At 41.4% G+C, this 17,746-nt stretch overlaps 1 protein-coding gene across 2 annotated transcripts in view; it reads right to left on the bottom strand.

The window, feature by feature from the left end:
• Positions 1 to 7,093: 7,093 nt before the first annotated feature.
• CDHR1 (cadherin related family member 1) overlaps positions 7,094 to 17,746 on the bottom strand; it is a 50,349-nt gene continuing 39,696 nt past the window's right edge. The window contains exons 15-17 of one of the 2 annotated variants that reach the window (XM_075257837.1): positions 12,483 to 12,711; positions 11,145 to 11,399; positions 7,094 to 7,692 (exon numbers count right to left, since the gene is read on the bottom strand). In XM_075257837.1, coding sequence (XP_075113938.1) covers positions 7,138 to 7,692; positions 11,145 to 11,399; positions 12,483 to 12,711 — 1,039 coding nt within the window. In that variant the 3' untranslated portion in view covers positions 7,094 to 7,137. Of the gene's footprint in view, positions 7,693 to 7,738; positions 8,286 to 11,144; positions 11,400 to 12,482; positions 12,712 to 17,746 lie in introns of those variants that run through there. The other variant, XM_075257838.1, reaches the window with a different exon arrangement.

The following is a 17,746-nucleotide window of genomic DNA, read 5'->3' as shown; positions in this document are numbered from 1 at the left end:
GGCAGCCATGTCTCACATTGGTCACTTGCTCTATGTCAAGTAAGAGCAGACCTATAACATGTAGGTCAATTGAACAGTCGAGTTTGCATAAATGGTGGAGACGTTGACAGATTCATCTTTTAAATTCCCAGGACATGAGTCTTCATTTGAAACAAAAGGGAATAAGTGTGAAAATCATGTATATATCTTTTTGCGTATTTTTTATGTTTTTTTCATATTATGTTTTTATGTTTTTGTTACAAAGAAATCAATAAATAGAATTTATCCTCTGTTGAAGAAATGTCCTCTTTCTCGAGAAGTGTACGTGATTGATGATTCATGAAATATGTTTGATTTTGGGGGGTTTTTTTGCAATAAAAATGTTTAAGGATCAAGCCTTTTTGGTCTCAGACCCGGTTCACATCAGGCTTGGGGACAGAAACAATCAGATGCAAGAAATACTGAAAAAAAAATACAATTTTACAATGACAGGGACATCTTATAAATGAAGAACAAATGCAATATTTGCATGTAACCTTACAGTAGGACCCCAGAAGTAACTTTACTGGTGGGCCCTCGGCACCCCAATCTGACACTGACTATGTCACTAACCACCCACAACAGCATATAGGTAGTTGGTAGACTTTCTTTAAACTATAGGCTGTTATGTACTTGTGGACACCGAATATGTATAGAATCAAATAAAATATATTTAATGTAAAATATATTTTTTGAATTCTTTAAATTAATTTATGCATATTTTTTATTTAGTTTTTTTTTTTTTTTTTTTTTTAAACAATATGCTGACATACATGTACTTCTGCATGCCAGAATACAATGAAACTTGTTTCCGTCCTATTTCATCCATCCATCCGTCCTTTACTTTTGGCGATCTTCCATATGTAACAAAGATGAACAGTAATAGGACAGCATGATACAGGATACAAACCACTCAGTCTATTGGGAAATGTAAAATTTTAATACATGCCTCAACTAGAAGATCATATCCCTTCGTGTTCAATCCCAATGATTCTATGAAAGAAACATCTATAAGAGTACAGGTTGGTAGAATTCTCTAATGAGAAAGTGCAAAATTTTGCAGAGATTCTCCTAGATTCCGTCATGGAATTTGTATCTTTACAGGTAGAAAAATCCAAAGGAACAGGGAGTAATATAGAATGTGCGGATAATGTGAATAAAATATAAGATGACTCCATTTGTGCCAAAAAATATTCATAGTATTAACGTGGATTAATCATCATTGTGTATGCCTACAATAGAGATGGGCAGTTTCCAGGTACCTAGAACATTGCCCTTACACTTTAATGTAAACCTATTAGTTTTGAGCGAATAGTATTCAAATCCTAGATTTGGATACCCCTGCTAGCATAGGAGGGCATGGGAGCGGCCGATCGCGAAAGGGTTAAGCGCCGGCCGGCTTCAATGCATTCCTATGAGAGCAAGGTATACGAAACTAGGATTCGAATACTATTCGCTCAACACTACAACCTATCATGCTGAAAATGCAGTGATGTAAGAAATCAAGTGGGCGGTCCTATTAGTGATTGACAACCTTCAATTAGTGAGAACCACCCACTGGACTCCTAAATTGAGAATAAGCATGAATTATGCCCACGGATCAGATACCATGTTCAATTTTACAGGTTCCTTTAAACAATTTCAGTTTTATCTACAAGTGTTTAAGAAGGTAGTGGGCTCTTCCAGGCTAAATAATTGATGACCTATCCTCAGGCTGATCAGCTGCTTGAAGAGGCTGAAGCCTCTTCAAGTACTTACCAAGTACAGATTATAGTGTTAATGTCACTCCTTGGGGAAAGACCACCTTGTCAGGTGTGTGGAGTCTTACAAAGACATTTTCACTCCACTGTAGGGGATTATGGGAAGAATATGCAAATCTGTTTCCCAAGATGTAAATGGGGAAACAGAGCCTCTGTTTGCTGCCCTCTAGGGGAAGCTCCCTTGAACATCATGCCCGACTTTCCCACAAGCCTTTGCTGCAATGATGCGGGATTTTGCCAAGTCAGTATCCCAGCTGTGGACAGCGCTGTTTCGATCTGATTGGATCTTATCAACACAGCCTAGGGAGAACAGACTTGGCCGAGGTGAGAGATTTCTAGACCAGGTTATGAGGATAATGTCACTCCTTGGGGAGAGACCACCTTGTGAGGTGTGTGGAGTCTTACAAAGCCATTTTTGTTCCACTGCAGGGGATTATGGGAAGAATATGCAAATCTGTTTCCCAAGATGTACATAGGGAAACAGTGCCTCTGCCAAGTACAGAGTCATATAACAGAGCCCATTCATTTAAATAGGACTGAGCTGGGTTCAGGCTATGTGACTGATGACCACCTGTAAAGCGGAAGGGGGCGCCGCTGCAGCTTCAAACAGCTGATCGGTGGGAACTCTGGTGTCAGACCCCTGCCAATCCTAAAACACTCTAAATGAGTACATGGACTACACCATTATTCATACTTGCTCAGTCATACCCGAGTCATACCTTACACGTTTTACATGTTTTCAGAAAGTTTATTGAGTTGTATTGGTAAAAATAATACAGAACAGAATATTTCAACAACACATCCATAGCATAAAGCTTATTGAATCAAAATCTGCATTCACCTATATGGAAAAAGTACACAGATTTAATGGTAAAATTTTGGGTTACCCTTGCATTGTAATTCTGGTTTATGCATTTCACACAGTTACCAAGGAGAACGTATTGCTACAGTCACAGTCAGAAATATGGTTAGTCAATGAGAAGTACATATTTCAGAAATGAAGAGGACAAATCCACTTTGAAGCTTGAAGAACAACAATACAGAAGCGATAAAGCAAAATTGTATTATTTACGTAATCTCAGCGACTGTCATAGGATCCTAAATCCATAATCTCTTTATACAGAAGCTCTGATACTGTCCAGACAAAGTATAGAAAAAAATTTACAGTATGGGGTTAAATTGAACCTATTTGGGGATTTTTGTTACTCTACCGTCAGACAGGTCTACGAGAATATCAGAGGATCCTCCCGTAATACAATAAGGGTCCAGCAATGTTGTAAAGGACTTTTTATTCTCACAAGTAATTTGTACAGCGCTGTAAACTATTTGGTTTTGATAAAAAAAAATAAATAAAAATGAACATAAAAATATGTTATGACATATCCTACTCATAACAGAATGCTCTTTTAGGCCGGGGCCCCACGTAGCATACACGCCGCTATTTTACTGCAGCGTTTTACAGATTTGATAGAGAAAGATCGGCTTCACTTTCGAATTTTCATAAAATTTAACTTTTAATTCATTTGTTTAGTAAAATATAGTGAAAAACATACAAAAAGTGAAAAAGTCAGAAACATAACAAAAAAGTGAGTTAAAAACCGCTGACGCATTTCGGGACCATGTGTCCCTTAGTCATAGCGTTGTTGTGAGCTCCAACAACGCTACGACTAAGGGACACATGGTCCCGAAACGCGTCAGAGGTTTCTAACTCACTTTTTTGTTGTTATTAGAGTTGATTCGAATAGTATTCGAAACATGGTTTCGAATACCTTGCTCCCATAGGAATGAATGGGAGCGGCCGAACAGCAAATGGTTAAGCGTCGGCCGCTTCCATTTATTCCTATGGAACGAGGTATTCAAAACTATAGTTTCGAATACTATTCGCTCATCTCTAGTTGTTATGTTTCTCTGACTTTTTCACTTTTGGTATGTTTTTCACTATATTTTACTAAACTAATGAATTCAAAGTAAAATTTTATGGAAATTCGGAAGTGATGCGGATCTTTCTCCATCAAATCTGAAGTCCAAAAAGCTAAGGTTGTGCACCCCGAAGGTTCCAACCAGGATACGGTGAGCTACAGTCAGAGTTTTTTTTATTTTGTATTGTTAGTGTTTTACAGTCCCTGCAAAGATGTCTACAGCGGACATGCTGCGATTTCAAAAACCGTTGCGTTTTTGTAAATTGCAGCATGTCAATTATACCTACGGAAATGCTGGCGGTTTCCATATAGGTATAATTGAAGCAGAAACTACGTGGACTTTATATGAGAAGCAATGTGAAAAAAAAAAAACACAATGTGTTTCCGCCACGTTTCCGCTTTTTGGATGTGGCTCGCAACGTGGGGCCTTAGCTTTAAGTATCAAAAGTCTCCCTATAAACATGAGCCTAGTTACTACGTTCCATTATATTTATATGGAAACATTCGCAAGACAATCTAGAATGCAAATCACTAGAGGCAAGTTCAGCAAAGCCTTGAGCAAGCAAGGAATGCGAGAAGACTTTGGCTCGGAAAGATTCTGAGAAATCTGATTAGGATACAAGTTGTAGCTTTGAGTTACGTTTTTCTCTGCTGACCCTTAGGGATGTGTTGTCGAGTATAAAACCATATTCCGTGGTCATATAAACCACTTCAACCAATAGCCCTGTAGTTAGGTCATGTGACTCTGGAACGTGCCATTGCTTTAGATTGCATCGATGATGGGACTTGGGAACAATGGTCTCGAGTTTAATAAATTTTAGATGTACAGTAGTTGCTTTCTTCAAACTACAATTTTTGTCTGATTTTTTTTTCTACAAAAATTTTTAGAAGTGAAAACACACGTATATGTATTACTAGAGTATAAACCTATTATACGCTCATATTGAACATTTTATATATATCAGTAATACCCACTTATTTACATTCTTATAGTAAATGTTTATCTGTAAAGTCTTCATTTATATTCCTGAACATATTTTACAGAACCCATAATTTACAGTGATGTAAGGAACCCTCGGGCCGTACTATATACCCTCAAAGGACTTCGTTAACCTTCCTATGTATGTATTGTGTTTTTGAAAGAAAAAAATAAAAATAATTATAATAATATAATTAAAGGGGTTTTCCAGGCAGAAAATATATATTTTCTGTCTGACTTGTGTCTGTTGGTGCATTTATTAACCCATTAAAAGCACTCATATACCTTTATCCATGTTTTGAGTGATTTCTGGGTGTCTCTGGGAACTCCTGGTTTTGTTTGCATGCTTCTGCTTCCTGCTATGTAACCTCCTCACGAACCCCTCCCACCTTACTCCCCCCTCCTTCCACACTCCCTCCCCATACAGCCCCTCCCTGTCTCTCTAGCCATCCTGCCCTTGTCTACCTACTCAGACTCAGTGGCGTAACTACCGGGATAGCGGCTGCCAAAGGGCCTGGGACATTAGGGGCCTGGTGACAGACGCTATCGCTGCGTTTTTTTCTTTTCTTAATAGGCCGTTACTGGCTGGAGTTACTCCAGCCGGTAATGGGCCCCATTTACTTACTGATCCTGGCAGTGGCTGGGATCAGTAAGTGATGCCACGAGTCCCACAAACATCATTATTATACTCAGGGGTCTTTTCAGATCCCCGAGTATAATGATTGGAGGTCCAGGGGAGGTAAGGGAACATAAAAAGCAGTGTTACTTACCTCTCCAGGCAGGCTTCAGGCCTACTTCTGTGACTCTCCCTGACGTCACATGACCGGGGCCTGCGTCCTGAGTCATGTGACGTCCCAGACGTCATTGAAGATGGCTGACACCACCGAGGACTGCAGCAAAGCCGGAGATAGGTAAGTAATATTGTTTTTTATGTTAGTACCCCCCTTCTGTCTATGATTATTATACTCTGGGGTCTGAAAAGACCCCAGAATATAATAATTGTTCATGAGTGTCCACAGTGGGGCATAATACTGTGCGCAGTGGCCACTATGGGGCATAATACTGTGTGTAGGGGTCACTATATGGCATAATACTGTGTACAGGGGCCACTATGGGGCATAATAGAGAGCACTGGAATGTGTGTGGGGTCTGTTGGAGTCTTTGGCGGGCATTGGTTGGGTGGTGGGGGCCCATGTCAAAGGTTCCCCACTGGGCCCCGCCATTCCTAGTTACGCCACTGCTCAGACTCATATTATATACTTACTTCCACGCTTCTTCCTGTGAGATGGCCTCGCCTCCTCCTGTACTGATTCAGTCTTCTACAGCGATGTGTCACCTCTACTGCGCATGCGTGGATGCACAGCAGAGGCAAATTACTGGCAGCAGTGTGTGCACACTGCTTGGAGAAAAGGAGAAGAGTGCACACCCTGCCGAATCATTATAGAGGGAGGAGCCGTCTCGCTGGAAGAAGCCTGGAAGGCAAGTATAATGGAGAGAATGGGGGCGGGGGAGTAGTAGTGACGATCCGTTTCCAGAAATGGGGAAACGATTCGTCACCGGATAATCACAAAATTTCCCTGGGGCGGTCACATGGCCACCCCAGGGATATGGGTAAGTATACATTTTTGATTACTAATGTTATGTAGAAAGGGTAGATGGAGTTTAGGCTAGTGTAAGGATTTCAAGTTATCCCAGACAACTAGGGTTGAGCCAATGTTGAGATTTCAGGATCATTTTTAAAATCCGATTTTCAATCATTTTCTAGCCGATCCTGATCGTGAAATTTGCTCAATCGCCGATCGGGATCGTATCTCTCCCGATTCTGATCGCTCAACCCTACTGGTACATCATGTCCCAGATAGTGTTGAGCCGATCTTGAGATTTCAGGATCGTTTTTAAAATCCGATTTTCGATTATTTTCCAGCCGATCTCGATCATGAAATTTACTCAATCGCCGATCGGCATCCGATCGCTCAACCGTATGGACAACCCCTTTAACTAAAATGATAAAGTTAGAACGTAATGAACATCCTGATAAGATAAAATGAAATAAAATGACCAAGTACCAAATAGACTCTTTAAAGCTCATAAACAGGCCAGTGACACCAGGAAAGCCTTTTCTACAGCTTTATCTCACAGGACAAGATACGGTTTTGTTAGTGGCCCTGGATATACAGCTCGTGCAGACATCTATAATACAGTTGTGTGCATAGAGCTTAGTGTTCATACTGTTTCCAGCTTAGGGACATCTCCATGTGACAGGTGTAAGTTAGACAGAGAACATGGTGAGTAAGACTACCTGTACAATGGTGTGCGATGAATAGTATGTTATACACATCTACTGTTTTATATTTGCACTTTATACATCTTTTTATGTCGTGTCAGAACCCTGCAGACATGACACAATGCACACAGAGATATTGCAAACAGATTTTCATCACATTTCCATTTCCAGGATGAGCTAATAAAAAGATATTGTGCTTCCAGCATTCTTCTTCTCCAGCATCAGTTTTAGTTCGGATACGAGGGCAGCGCTAGCACTTGGGACTCTCCCTTTCATTTGTTGATCAATAATCCGGGGTGTAAGGGACCCAGATACTGTCGGCAGGCTCCGTTCTGTCTTACAGGCTTTTGGTATTAGACGAGGGGGTGGAGGAGGGGAGGGAGCATTTGGTGGAAAAGGGGTAAACTGGCTGTTGTTATTTCCATTCTCATTTTGCAGATCTGCTTCCACGTCTTCCATGGCAAACTTCTCAGCGGAACCCGTGGATTTCTTGAACTTCAACCATTCAGTCCTTATGGTTCTCGGAGCATGGTCTGGTCTTCGGCGTCTAATTATCCTCCTCATGGGCATAATTTTATTAGACTTTTTGTTGCGCCAGAACATGGCTGTAGATATTAACACTGTAATGACCACCATAATTGCCATGACACCAGCTAGCACCCCTAAGGCTTTCATGGGGTTATCTTTACTTTGCATCAAAAAGGCAGCCACAGGCCCCTTGTGAAGAAGAGTCTGTAAAAGAGTACAAAGATAACATTTGACGTACATACTGTCCTATCCGTATGTCTGCCACTTGACAACCACTTTTTATAGCTTTGTGCTTATCTCTTAGCATTCTGAACGGGGAACGATCATGACTCTCATTGAGGGCTAAGGGGATACAATTCTTCTCATTCTATACTACCATTGTAATATAAAAAGCCCAAGACAATTCATGGTTGCAACACTTGCTAAAATGCACTTAGTATGTTACTACGAGTCTACCTTTGGTTTTCTTGTACTCTTTTACAGACAAGAAACTTCTAAAATGAAATATCATTAAAATACATGACTGTAGACCCACTTCAGTTGCAGTCCTTTGGCATCGCGTAGGCACATAAAAACTGCTTCAGTTAATGAAAGGCCTGCTTTGGTGGTCCCCTTGTAATTTTTTTGACCCTGCCTCTAGGATGGATTTTGGATCTTTTCACACTTTTCCAGTACATGATGGTGGAAATCACCATAGTTATAGAAATGCTGGAGAGGACTGTACTCAAGCAAATTCCAAATATCATCCATGGTCGTTTTCTGAGACCCAAAACATAGGACTTTACCCTGGATTTGATCTGGAAATGGCAAACATGAGAAGACGTAATATGGGGAATGGAAGAATGGTTGGAAAGAGGAAGACAAAGTAAGAATAATTTGCGACGAACAAAGAATGACAAAAGCCAAGAAGTAAAGACTAAGAGCGAAAATAAAAACTTAGAAATGGAAAAAGGTGGTGAGCAACAAGTGTCAATGAAAGAGCAGTCCTAAGTTTACCGAAAAAAAATCTCATTCATTGCGGTATGCAGGAATGGAAAAAAGATACCGATGTAGCACAATTTATCAATGTAGCAGGTCTGAGTCTGTCATGTTTTGTTATATCTATGGTTTATTACTGTTGGAAACCTACTGCATTATACTTGAAGGGGTTCTCCAATACTGGATATTGATGGCTTCCTCAGGACAGGCAATCAATAGCAGATCGATGGGGTCCACAATAGTGTGGACTATAGGGTTACCTGCTTCCGACTTTCTACACCGAGGTCTTCAAACCTTTTAAACAGGGGGACAGTTCACTGTCCCTCAGATTGTTGGAGGGCCGAAATATATTTTAAAAAAATTTAAGATTATAAGCTTCACAGTAGCCTCCCCCACAGTATTATATGCTTCACAGAAGGTTCCCTCACTGTATTATAAGCTCCACAGTACGCTGCCCCCCACAGTATTATATGCTTCTCAGGACGTCCTCCCCACACAGTATTATCTGCTCCTCAGTACACCCTCCACACTATATTATATGCTCCTCAGTACGGCCCCCCACTCTGTATTATATGCTCCTCAGTACACCCTCCACACAGTATTATCTGCTCCTCAGTACAACCCCCCACAGTATTATATGCTCCTCAGTACGGCTCCCCCCACAGTATTATATGCTCCTCAGTATTCCCCCCCCACTGTATTATATGCTCCTCAGTACACCCCCACACAGTATTACTTGCTCCTCAGTACATCCGCCCACACAGTATTATCTGCTCCTCAGTACACCCCCCACCCTGTATTATATGCTCCTCAGTATGCTGCTCCCCCCACACACAGTATTATATGCTCTTCAGTATGCTGCTCCCCCCACACACTGTATTATGTGCTCCTCAGTACACCCCCCACACTGTATTATATGTTCCTCAGTATTCCTCACCCTCCCCACACAGTATTATATGCTCCTTAGTACACTCCTCCACACACACAGTATTATATGCTCTAACAGTATGCACCTACCCTCCCCCCAGTATTATACTTACCCATAAAGAGTCACCGGGTGTCCTCCTTCTTCCGACTGCAGTAGCTGATGACTTACATCATCGTGCCTTTGTTGGGGCAGAGGTCACACTCTGCAGTCAGTGTAGGCCGTGGTCACGCAGACCCGTGGCCTACACTGATAGCTTTCAGTTGTATGTGCATTTAAACATACAACAAAGTAGGCGACGGCGCACCCCTGTCACAGGGCCAGAAAAATATCCTTGGCAGGCCGCATGTGGCCCACGGGCCATAGTTTGAGGACCCCTGCTCTACACTGTGCTGAGAATAGCCAATTGCTGGAGGTGCCAGAATTTGGACCCCCATTCTAAGTATAATACATCAATATCCAGTATTGGAGAACACCTTTAAGTGCTGTTATGAAGTTCCAAATCCCCTGAACAGTCACAGAGGTAAAGGAACCTTCAGATCTCCATAAAATTTTTACATACTGTAATATGGTGAATGTATAGCTAATATAGCTGGTGGCTTACTCCTATTCCCTTATACATTTATTTACAATGACTCATCCTTCTCATACTGTGCCGGGGAAGTTTAAGACATTCTTCCTACTCTCAGACTGAACTGACTGAGTCTAATACTACAAAAAGTTTTTAGAGTAGAAAAAACCCCAACTTTATTCTTTAATTGTTCTTTAATTAAAAACAGACTTGCACAGATCAGAGCAGAGGCAAAACCAATATGGAGACAGTCACCCCCCAAAAGTGCAATGGAACAAACTTTGTCTGCACCCCTAAAAAATTGTGGATAAAACACAAATGAGATATCGCACAAAGACAAATCTAGCTTTGCTACTGTGTATCCAGGGGTGTAACTTGAGGAGCGGCAGAGGTTGCACCTGGGCCAATAAGATGTCTCTTCTAGTGTTGAGTGAGTAGTAATCGATCGAATACCTCACCAACATAGGAATGCGTGTAATCGGCCGAACACCAAGGGGTTAAACGAATCGAATATTCAAAGCATTTACCCCTTGGTGTTCGGCCGATTACATGCATTCCTATGCCGGCGAGGTATTCGATACTCGCTCATCACTAGTCTCTTCCTAATATAAGGAGACCAGTACTATAAATGGTGCTTTATGGTTGGTGGGATCTGATACAGATTTTGAATTGGGGCCCAGGAGGTTCATGTTACGCCTCTGTGTACATTTGTATGGAGCAAATGGGAGGAGGCTAAAAGCACACAATAAATGCAGTACACACAACTACAACACATACTGTACATCTGAACTGGTAAAAGGTGTATTAACCATAGAGGCAGTGTCAAATAAATTATACGGCTGTCAGGAAATCCTGGATCTAAATTCACCACACAAACAGGAATAAATACAGTAACTAGAAAAAAACACTGGTGGAAAATGCACCCGGATTATTAAGAGGCTCCCGAGATCAGACAGCACAGAGATCCACTACTCTATGTAAGAGTGTGCAGACCTGGTCTTTTCATGCATTGCATAGCTGACATTTATTCTGGATGGCCGGCAGAACAAAGAACATGCATATTGCCCGAGGATAGTAGCTGAGTCGCTACTGCACAGACACTGCAGTCACATGTAACAATACACTATAAGATAGATATATATATAGATACATATATATATCACAAACACATCAAGAACTTACCTCTTCAGTGACATCTATCTTGACCACCGCGGTAGTACTGAACGATGGTGAGCCCCTGTCTTTTGCCTGGACCACCACCGACCATTTGCAGTTTTTGTTACGGGTTATGTTCTGAATAACATCCAATGACCTAATATAGGGCTTGAGCTTTATCTCCCCTGTGTTTTGATCGATTTCAAACACATTATCTGGATCGGCTTGCATGATGGAATAATTTACGATATTATTTGGCTCTTCTGCATCCTGGTCTGTTGCCTAGAAAGGAGAACATTGAGGATATTAAAAAAAACAAACCATCTGCAGTAGAGATGAGCGAGTAGTATTCGATCGAATACCTCGCCACCATAGGAATGCGTATAAGCGGCCGAACACCAAGGGGTTAAACACATCGGATATTCGATGCGCTTAACCCCCTTGGTGTTCGGCTGATTACACGCGTTCCTATGGCGGCGAGGTATTCGATCGAATACTACTCGCTCATCTCTAATCTGCAAATACATATGTGCACTGTATATTTTAGCAGTCCCACTAGTCTATTTTTAGATGACAAATACTAATATGGTTTCATGTTTAGTCCTAATAAATAAATATTCATAAAAGGAAAAATAATTAAAAATTGGTAAAATATAGTAAATAACAGATATGGAAAAAACAAGTCTGCTGCGTTATTTTCCAAAATATTTGGAGGCGGAAAGGACTTAAATTATACTTAAAGTATCTCAATAGGCTCTTTATTCTCTCAATAATTATATACTATGCTCTACAAGCTATAATAACTGTAAGAAATATAAATCTCATCACACCTAAACGCTAAGCCCACAGCATCATAGGATCCATGGTGGCTTCTATTGGACTGCGCCATTTCTTATTGTACTGTATTAATAAACTTAATATTAATTTTACTTATAGTGTATGTAATACACACAGTAAGTATGCGGCCATTTTCTTGTGGCCGCAGGCATGCGCACTCGGCTCTGCCCAAGGCCTACAGGAAGAAGGCCGGAAGAAGATGCATGAAGAGGGCATTACAGAATAAGATGGAGGCGGCGCTGGAGAGTTCTCTCGTAGCATTGGGCCCGCCCCCAGTGCTGCAAGAGAACTCATTTGCATACTGACAAAAAACGCGATTTCTACGGAACGGTGGCGTGGAGAAGACATCTAAAGGTAGGAGAAGAGTAACCTTTCTTAAGACTATTCCTACATGTCAACCAGAAAGAAAAAGTGTTTTAATGGTAGAATACCTTTAACAAGGGCTAAATTAAAAAAAAAAAAAAAAAAAAAAAACCTGGCAAACCACTTCCACTTTACTAGTATGCATTCATAAAAACATGCACTTACTTCTATTTTTACTGGGGAACCAATAACCATCGTTTTCTCCTGAATGTTCTCATTGAACTCGGGGCAATGGTCATTAATGTCCAAGACGGTAACAAAGACTTCAGCTAAGCTGTACTTCCCCTCGGTGTCCTCCGCTTTGACATAAAAGTTATACTTTGCATTTTCCTCGGCATCCAGGATGGCCCAAGGTTGTGTATAAATTATCCCAGTTGAGGGATGAATAAGAAAGCTGCAGAGCAAAAAAACCATAAAACATATTTAATCTGTCAAATAGGATTCCTAGGAGCATTGTTCAACAAGGAGAGCAATTTATCTGCATTATACTGCTTACTCTCCAGCAGACAACTGCGTCATGCTCCAGAAATACATAGACTAGGACTAAGTATACCCAATAGGCTATCTCACACATGGTGTATGGAACTCTCCACCCTCCTGGATTTTTCACCATCAATTACAACTAGATGTTATATCAAATGTTCTTCCTTTAGGAAGGTCTCTGTCTTCATCGGGTAGGTTGGTGACTTTTAGTGAAAATTATTAAAAATGTAGAAAAGATCTATACACTACAAAAACCATGCCACTACTAGAGATGATAGTATGTAACATATGCAGATTCTAAACAAGACAGGGTACAAATAAGGAGATGGGTCATCTTCCAAAGTTTACATAGAGGTGGCGGTTTGTAAAGGGGTGCCATGTCACCTGCAACTAATGATACTTTAAGGAGTTTATGCTACACAAATGATTTATCCTCTGTGCACAAGAAAATGGCCGCTTACAATACTGGCCAGCGGGCACGCGCAGTCAGCTTTGCCCTAGGCCTAGAAGTTTGAAGCCTGTGCCGGAAGAAGATGTGTGAAGAGGCAGATCCTGAAGAAGATGGAGGCGGTGCTGGAGAGTTCTCTCGCAGCATTGGGACGCCCCCAGTGCTGTTTGAGCGCTGTGGACTGCCCCCAGTGCTGCGAGAGAGCTCATTTGCACCGGGATTTATACCGAACGGCGGCGCGGAGAAGACATCTAAATGTAGGAGAAGAATATCCTTTCTTAAGGCTATTCTTACATGTTAGGCTCAGTTCCCATGGAGTAAAGCGCCGCTCATTCTGACACGTAAACACTAGAGATGAGCGAGTACTATTCAAAACTGTAGTTTCGAATAGCACGCTCCCATAGGAATGAATGGGAGTGGCCAGTGCACAGGGGGTTAAGCGGCAGGATGTCGGCCCCGGCTGCGCCCATTCATTCCTATGGGAGCGTGCTATTCGAAACTACCGTTTCGAATAGTACTTGCTCATCTCTAGTAAACACGTGTCAGAGTGAGCGCTGTAAAACAGAATCCCATTGACTTCAATGGGTGCCGTTTTACGCGCGCTACACATTGAAATCAATGGTAAGCTTTTTAACCCATTGATTTCAAAGTGTAGTGCGTGCGTGCAAGATGGCACCCATTGAAGTCAATGGGATTCTGTTTTACAGCGCTCACTCTGACACGTGTTTACGTGTCAGAATGAGCGGCGTGTTACTCCGTGGGAATGGAGCCTTAGTGAGAAAAAATTGGGGGTTGTGCTACCATGTACACTAACCCCCTACCCTGGATATGGGGTGAGGTCAGATCTCTGGGGTCTGACTGCTGGGACCCCAGCAATTAGGAGACTGGAGAAGAGAAAGTTCCCCTGTGAATGAAGTGGCAGTGTGCAATATCCGGCAGCTTGATAGAAGTAAATAGAGCGCTAGCCCCAGAGCTTTGACACTTATCCCCGATCTACTGGAATTGGTTCTCTTGGGCACGTTGCATAGCTGAAGAAGAAACACGTGCACGTAGACCATGTTATTTACAAGCATACATGAATAAAAACTTCTGTTCGTAAAGTCATCCGAGCCAAGCCTCGCGTCCCAACATATGTTGTATTGCCAATCCCAAAGCACTGTTCAAAACAAACAGTTAAAATTTTTTTAGAAATGCAGAATAAGTATGAATTTTGCAGGCGCCTCATCCCCCTGCTGACTTCCTGAGCATGCTAAATTACATTAACACAACGTTCAATGTCGAAGGGAAAAAAAACCCCCCAGCATGTCTATATTTAGTTTTGCCACCTTTAAAAAGTGAGAAAATCAGAATAAATTGCCACAATTATTTGCTCCTCTCTTCTATGCATGGGGTTGGAGCAGCTGTCATATTCAGTTATCAGCATTCCAGCTGCGTAGACAGCCCTCCCCCCACTCTGATCCAATTAACAGCTTCTTCCAAGGTTTTAGTGAGAAAATACATTTCAGTCACAAGTGAATAGCAGTGTGGTACATGTGCTTGGAAGAAAACCAAAGCTTGTTTTAATCACTATGAATGTATCCTTATGGGGCAACGCTGGTATAGACATTTTCACATGCGCAGGTGGATGCAAAAATATTTTTTTGCTCCTGAAGAGTGGTGGAATGAAGGATGGACAGCTTTCCGTGTCTTTCCTGTTGGTCTGTGCAACCTTTTGATGTCCGATGCCCCACAAATCTTCTTCCCTGGGAAAGAGTGTCTCCCAGAAGTGTTCAAATGCTGTTCAGTACTATTTGTAGTGGCAGGTTTTAGTACTGCAACATTGTCCTTTGGGGCAGCCCTGCAATACCAAAACCCCCCTCAGCAAATCATATGATAAGTGAGCGGTGTGGCTTCCAGCATGTGAACCATACCAAGAGCAGTGCAGTTCCAGGGCAGCAGATCTGCAGGGGTCTCCGATGTTGAACCCTTGTAGATCTAAGGCCTCGTTCACATCTGTGTTGGTATTCCATTCAGGGGAGTCCGCATGGGGACCCCTGGGGACCCAGCCCCCTCCCATACAGAATACCAAATGCACTGGCAAGTGGTGTGCCAGTAAAAGCACATGGACCCCACAGACTATAATGAGGTCCATGTGCTTGCCGCGAGTTCTCTGCAGGGAACATGCAGACAGGAGAGTACTTCACAATCTGTGAGCTGAAGGATTTGGTCAAGTCTAAGGCCTCGCTCCCATCTGTGTCGGTAATCCGTAAAGAGGAGACCCCCACAAACGGACTACCGGATGCATTGACAAGCAGTGTGCAGTGAAAGCACACGGACCCCGTAGACTATAATGATCTCCACACTGTCTCCCCACAGAACATGCAGACAGAAAAGTAGTTCACCATCTACTTTCCTGTCTGCATGATTCGTGCAGAGATCTTGCGGCAAACACACGGACCCCATTATAGTCTATGGGGTCCGTGTGCTTTCACTGGCACACCGCTTGCAATTGCGTTTGGTAGTCCATTCAGGGGGTCCCCATGCGGACACCCCCAGATTACCAAACGCAGATATGAACGAGGGTTAACATAGATGAACTATGCTCAAGATAGGCCATCAATATTAGAAACCAGATAACTATTCAGAACCAAGCCAATTAAAATTTTAATGTTTTCATATTTTACTCCCCCCTTTTCAAAATGTATAATTTCTTTATTTTTTCGCTGACATAACAATATAGGGCTTGATTTTTGCAGAACAAATTGTATTTCACAATAGTGCCATTTATTATTCTGCATGAATACTGACAAGTAGTAGTTGCGTCATGTGCTTACAAGTTTTTCTCACTTTTTATTACATTCTGCCATCACTATACAGGACAAATACTTTCATATCTTAAGTTTTTGGATGTGTGGCGATAAGTAATAGGTTTATTTAAATATTTGGTTATTTTTCTTGTATATGTAAACTAGGGAAGCGGGAATTGAATTTTTCATATTTTTTAAAAAAGCTTTTTTTAAGTTTTTCTATTTTTGCCCAATAATAAAATTTTATAAGATAAATATCTCATTTTTGCACCGCCATATTCTAAGAATCATAACTTTTGTAATTTCTAATTGATTCAGATGTGTATATTTTTTATGGGACGAGCTGCAGTTTTCATCCGTACTCTTTTTGGGTGCAGTCAACTCTTTGATCAATTTTTATTTAATTTTTGGGTAGATAAGATCGACAAAAATCTCAGTTTTGTGTTTTTTTTTGTTTTTTTTAATTATTTTACTTCTTTGTTCACTGTGCAGGTTAAATATCATGTTAGGGTGCATTCACATGCAGTTTTGTGACGCTGATTTTGTCACAATAACTCGAGTAAATAATCAGCGCTGAAAAAAAGACTCCCATTGACTTCAATGGGTTCCATTTTCCGCGCGGAAAACTTTAGTATAGTATTGCACAGTACTATACATGTCTATGTGACTCTGACATTCCGTCTATTGGCCCCAGCCTAATTGTCTTCCATCCATGGCATTGAAGTGGGTGGGTCACAGGCCTCCAGCTACCATAGTAACCCCCTCAGGGGCTGGCAAAGGGAATCTCTTACCCCATCTAACCTCTTTACATGGTGACTGCAGCATATAAAGGGTTAAACTACCAGGGATCAGAGTTATCCAAACCCAGCAGTTGCGGCAGGGACCCTACTGTGTCAGTTGTCACTAATTGAAAGGGTACACTGGTAATGCCCACGTAATCACCATGAGGAATATACTCGCCATGGATCATAAATTGTGCTTACCCATGTGAAATACAGTCATGGTTGTGAGTGTTGGCACCCCTCAAATTTTTTCAGAAACTGTACAAAACTATTGTAATTACACACGTTTTTTTAGAGACATGTTTATTTTCTTTGTGTGTATTGAAACAGCACCAAAATTTTTTTTAAAAAAAATGGCAAATTGAACATAACTTCTCACAACACTCCAAAAATGGGCCAGAGAAAATTGTTGGCACCTTTTCAAAATTGTGTAAAGATAGCTTTCTTTCAAGTTTCTGACACTCATTCAAATTCAACTATGGCAAGTAACAGGTGTGGGCAATATAAAAAACACACCAGAAACCAGAAAAAAGGAGAAACGTTGACTCAATCTTTGTATCGTTTTTCTGTGTGTACAATAGGGTGTGGTCAGCTTTCTTTAGACGTGAAGTAGGGTCCAAACCCTTCTTTATAGGTAGTAAGATGGACTTCACACGTTTATGGTGCAGACAATAGACAATGTCAGATAAGGAGAGATATAACAAGCCAAATATATTGGTAAACACCTGTGTGTTCATCACTGGTCCATGGACTGTATATCACTTTACCATGGGCTGGATTTTTATCCACTGGGAGTAAGCAGAATTAATGAACAATTCTCCTATATAATTTCTGAATCAATTCCACATGATTTTCTAGATTTCTGCTTGTGGCACATTCAGCTTACTTTCAGCGGATATAAATCAGTCCATGGTCATGAGATATAACAGT

This window comes from Leptodactylus fuscus, chromosome 10, assembly GCF_031893055.1.
Source record: "Leptodactylus fuscus isolate aLepFus1 chromosome 10, aLepFus1.hap2, whole genome shotgun sequence".
Taxonomy (NCBI): Eukaryota; Metazoa; Chordata; class Amphibia; order Anura; family Leptodactylidae; genus Leptodactylus; species Leptodactylus fuscus.
Note: the sequence above shows the minus strand (reverse complement) of the source record. Positions and strands in the feature narration are given on the sequence as shown.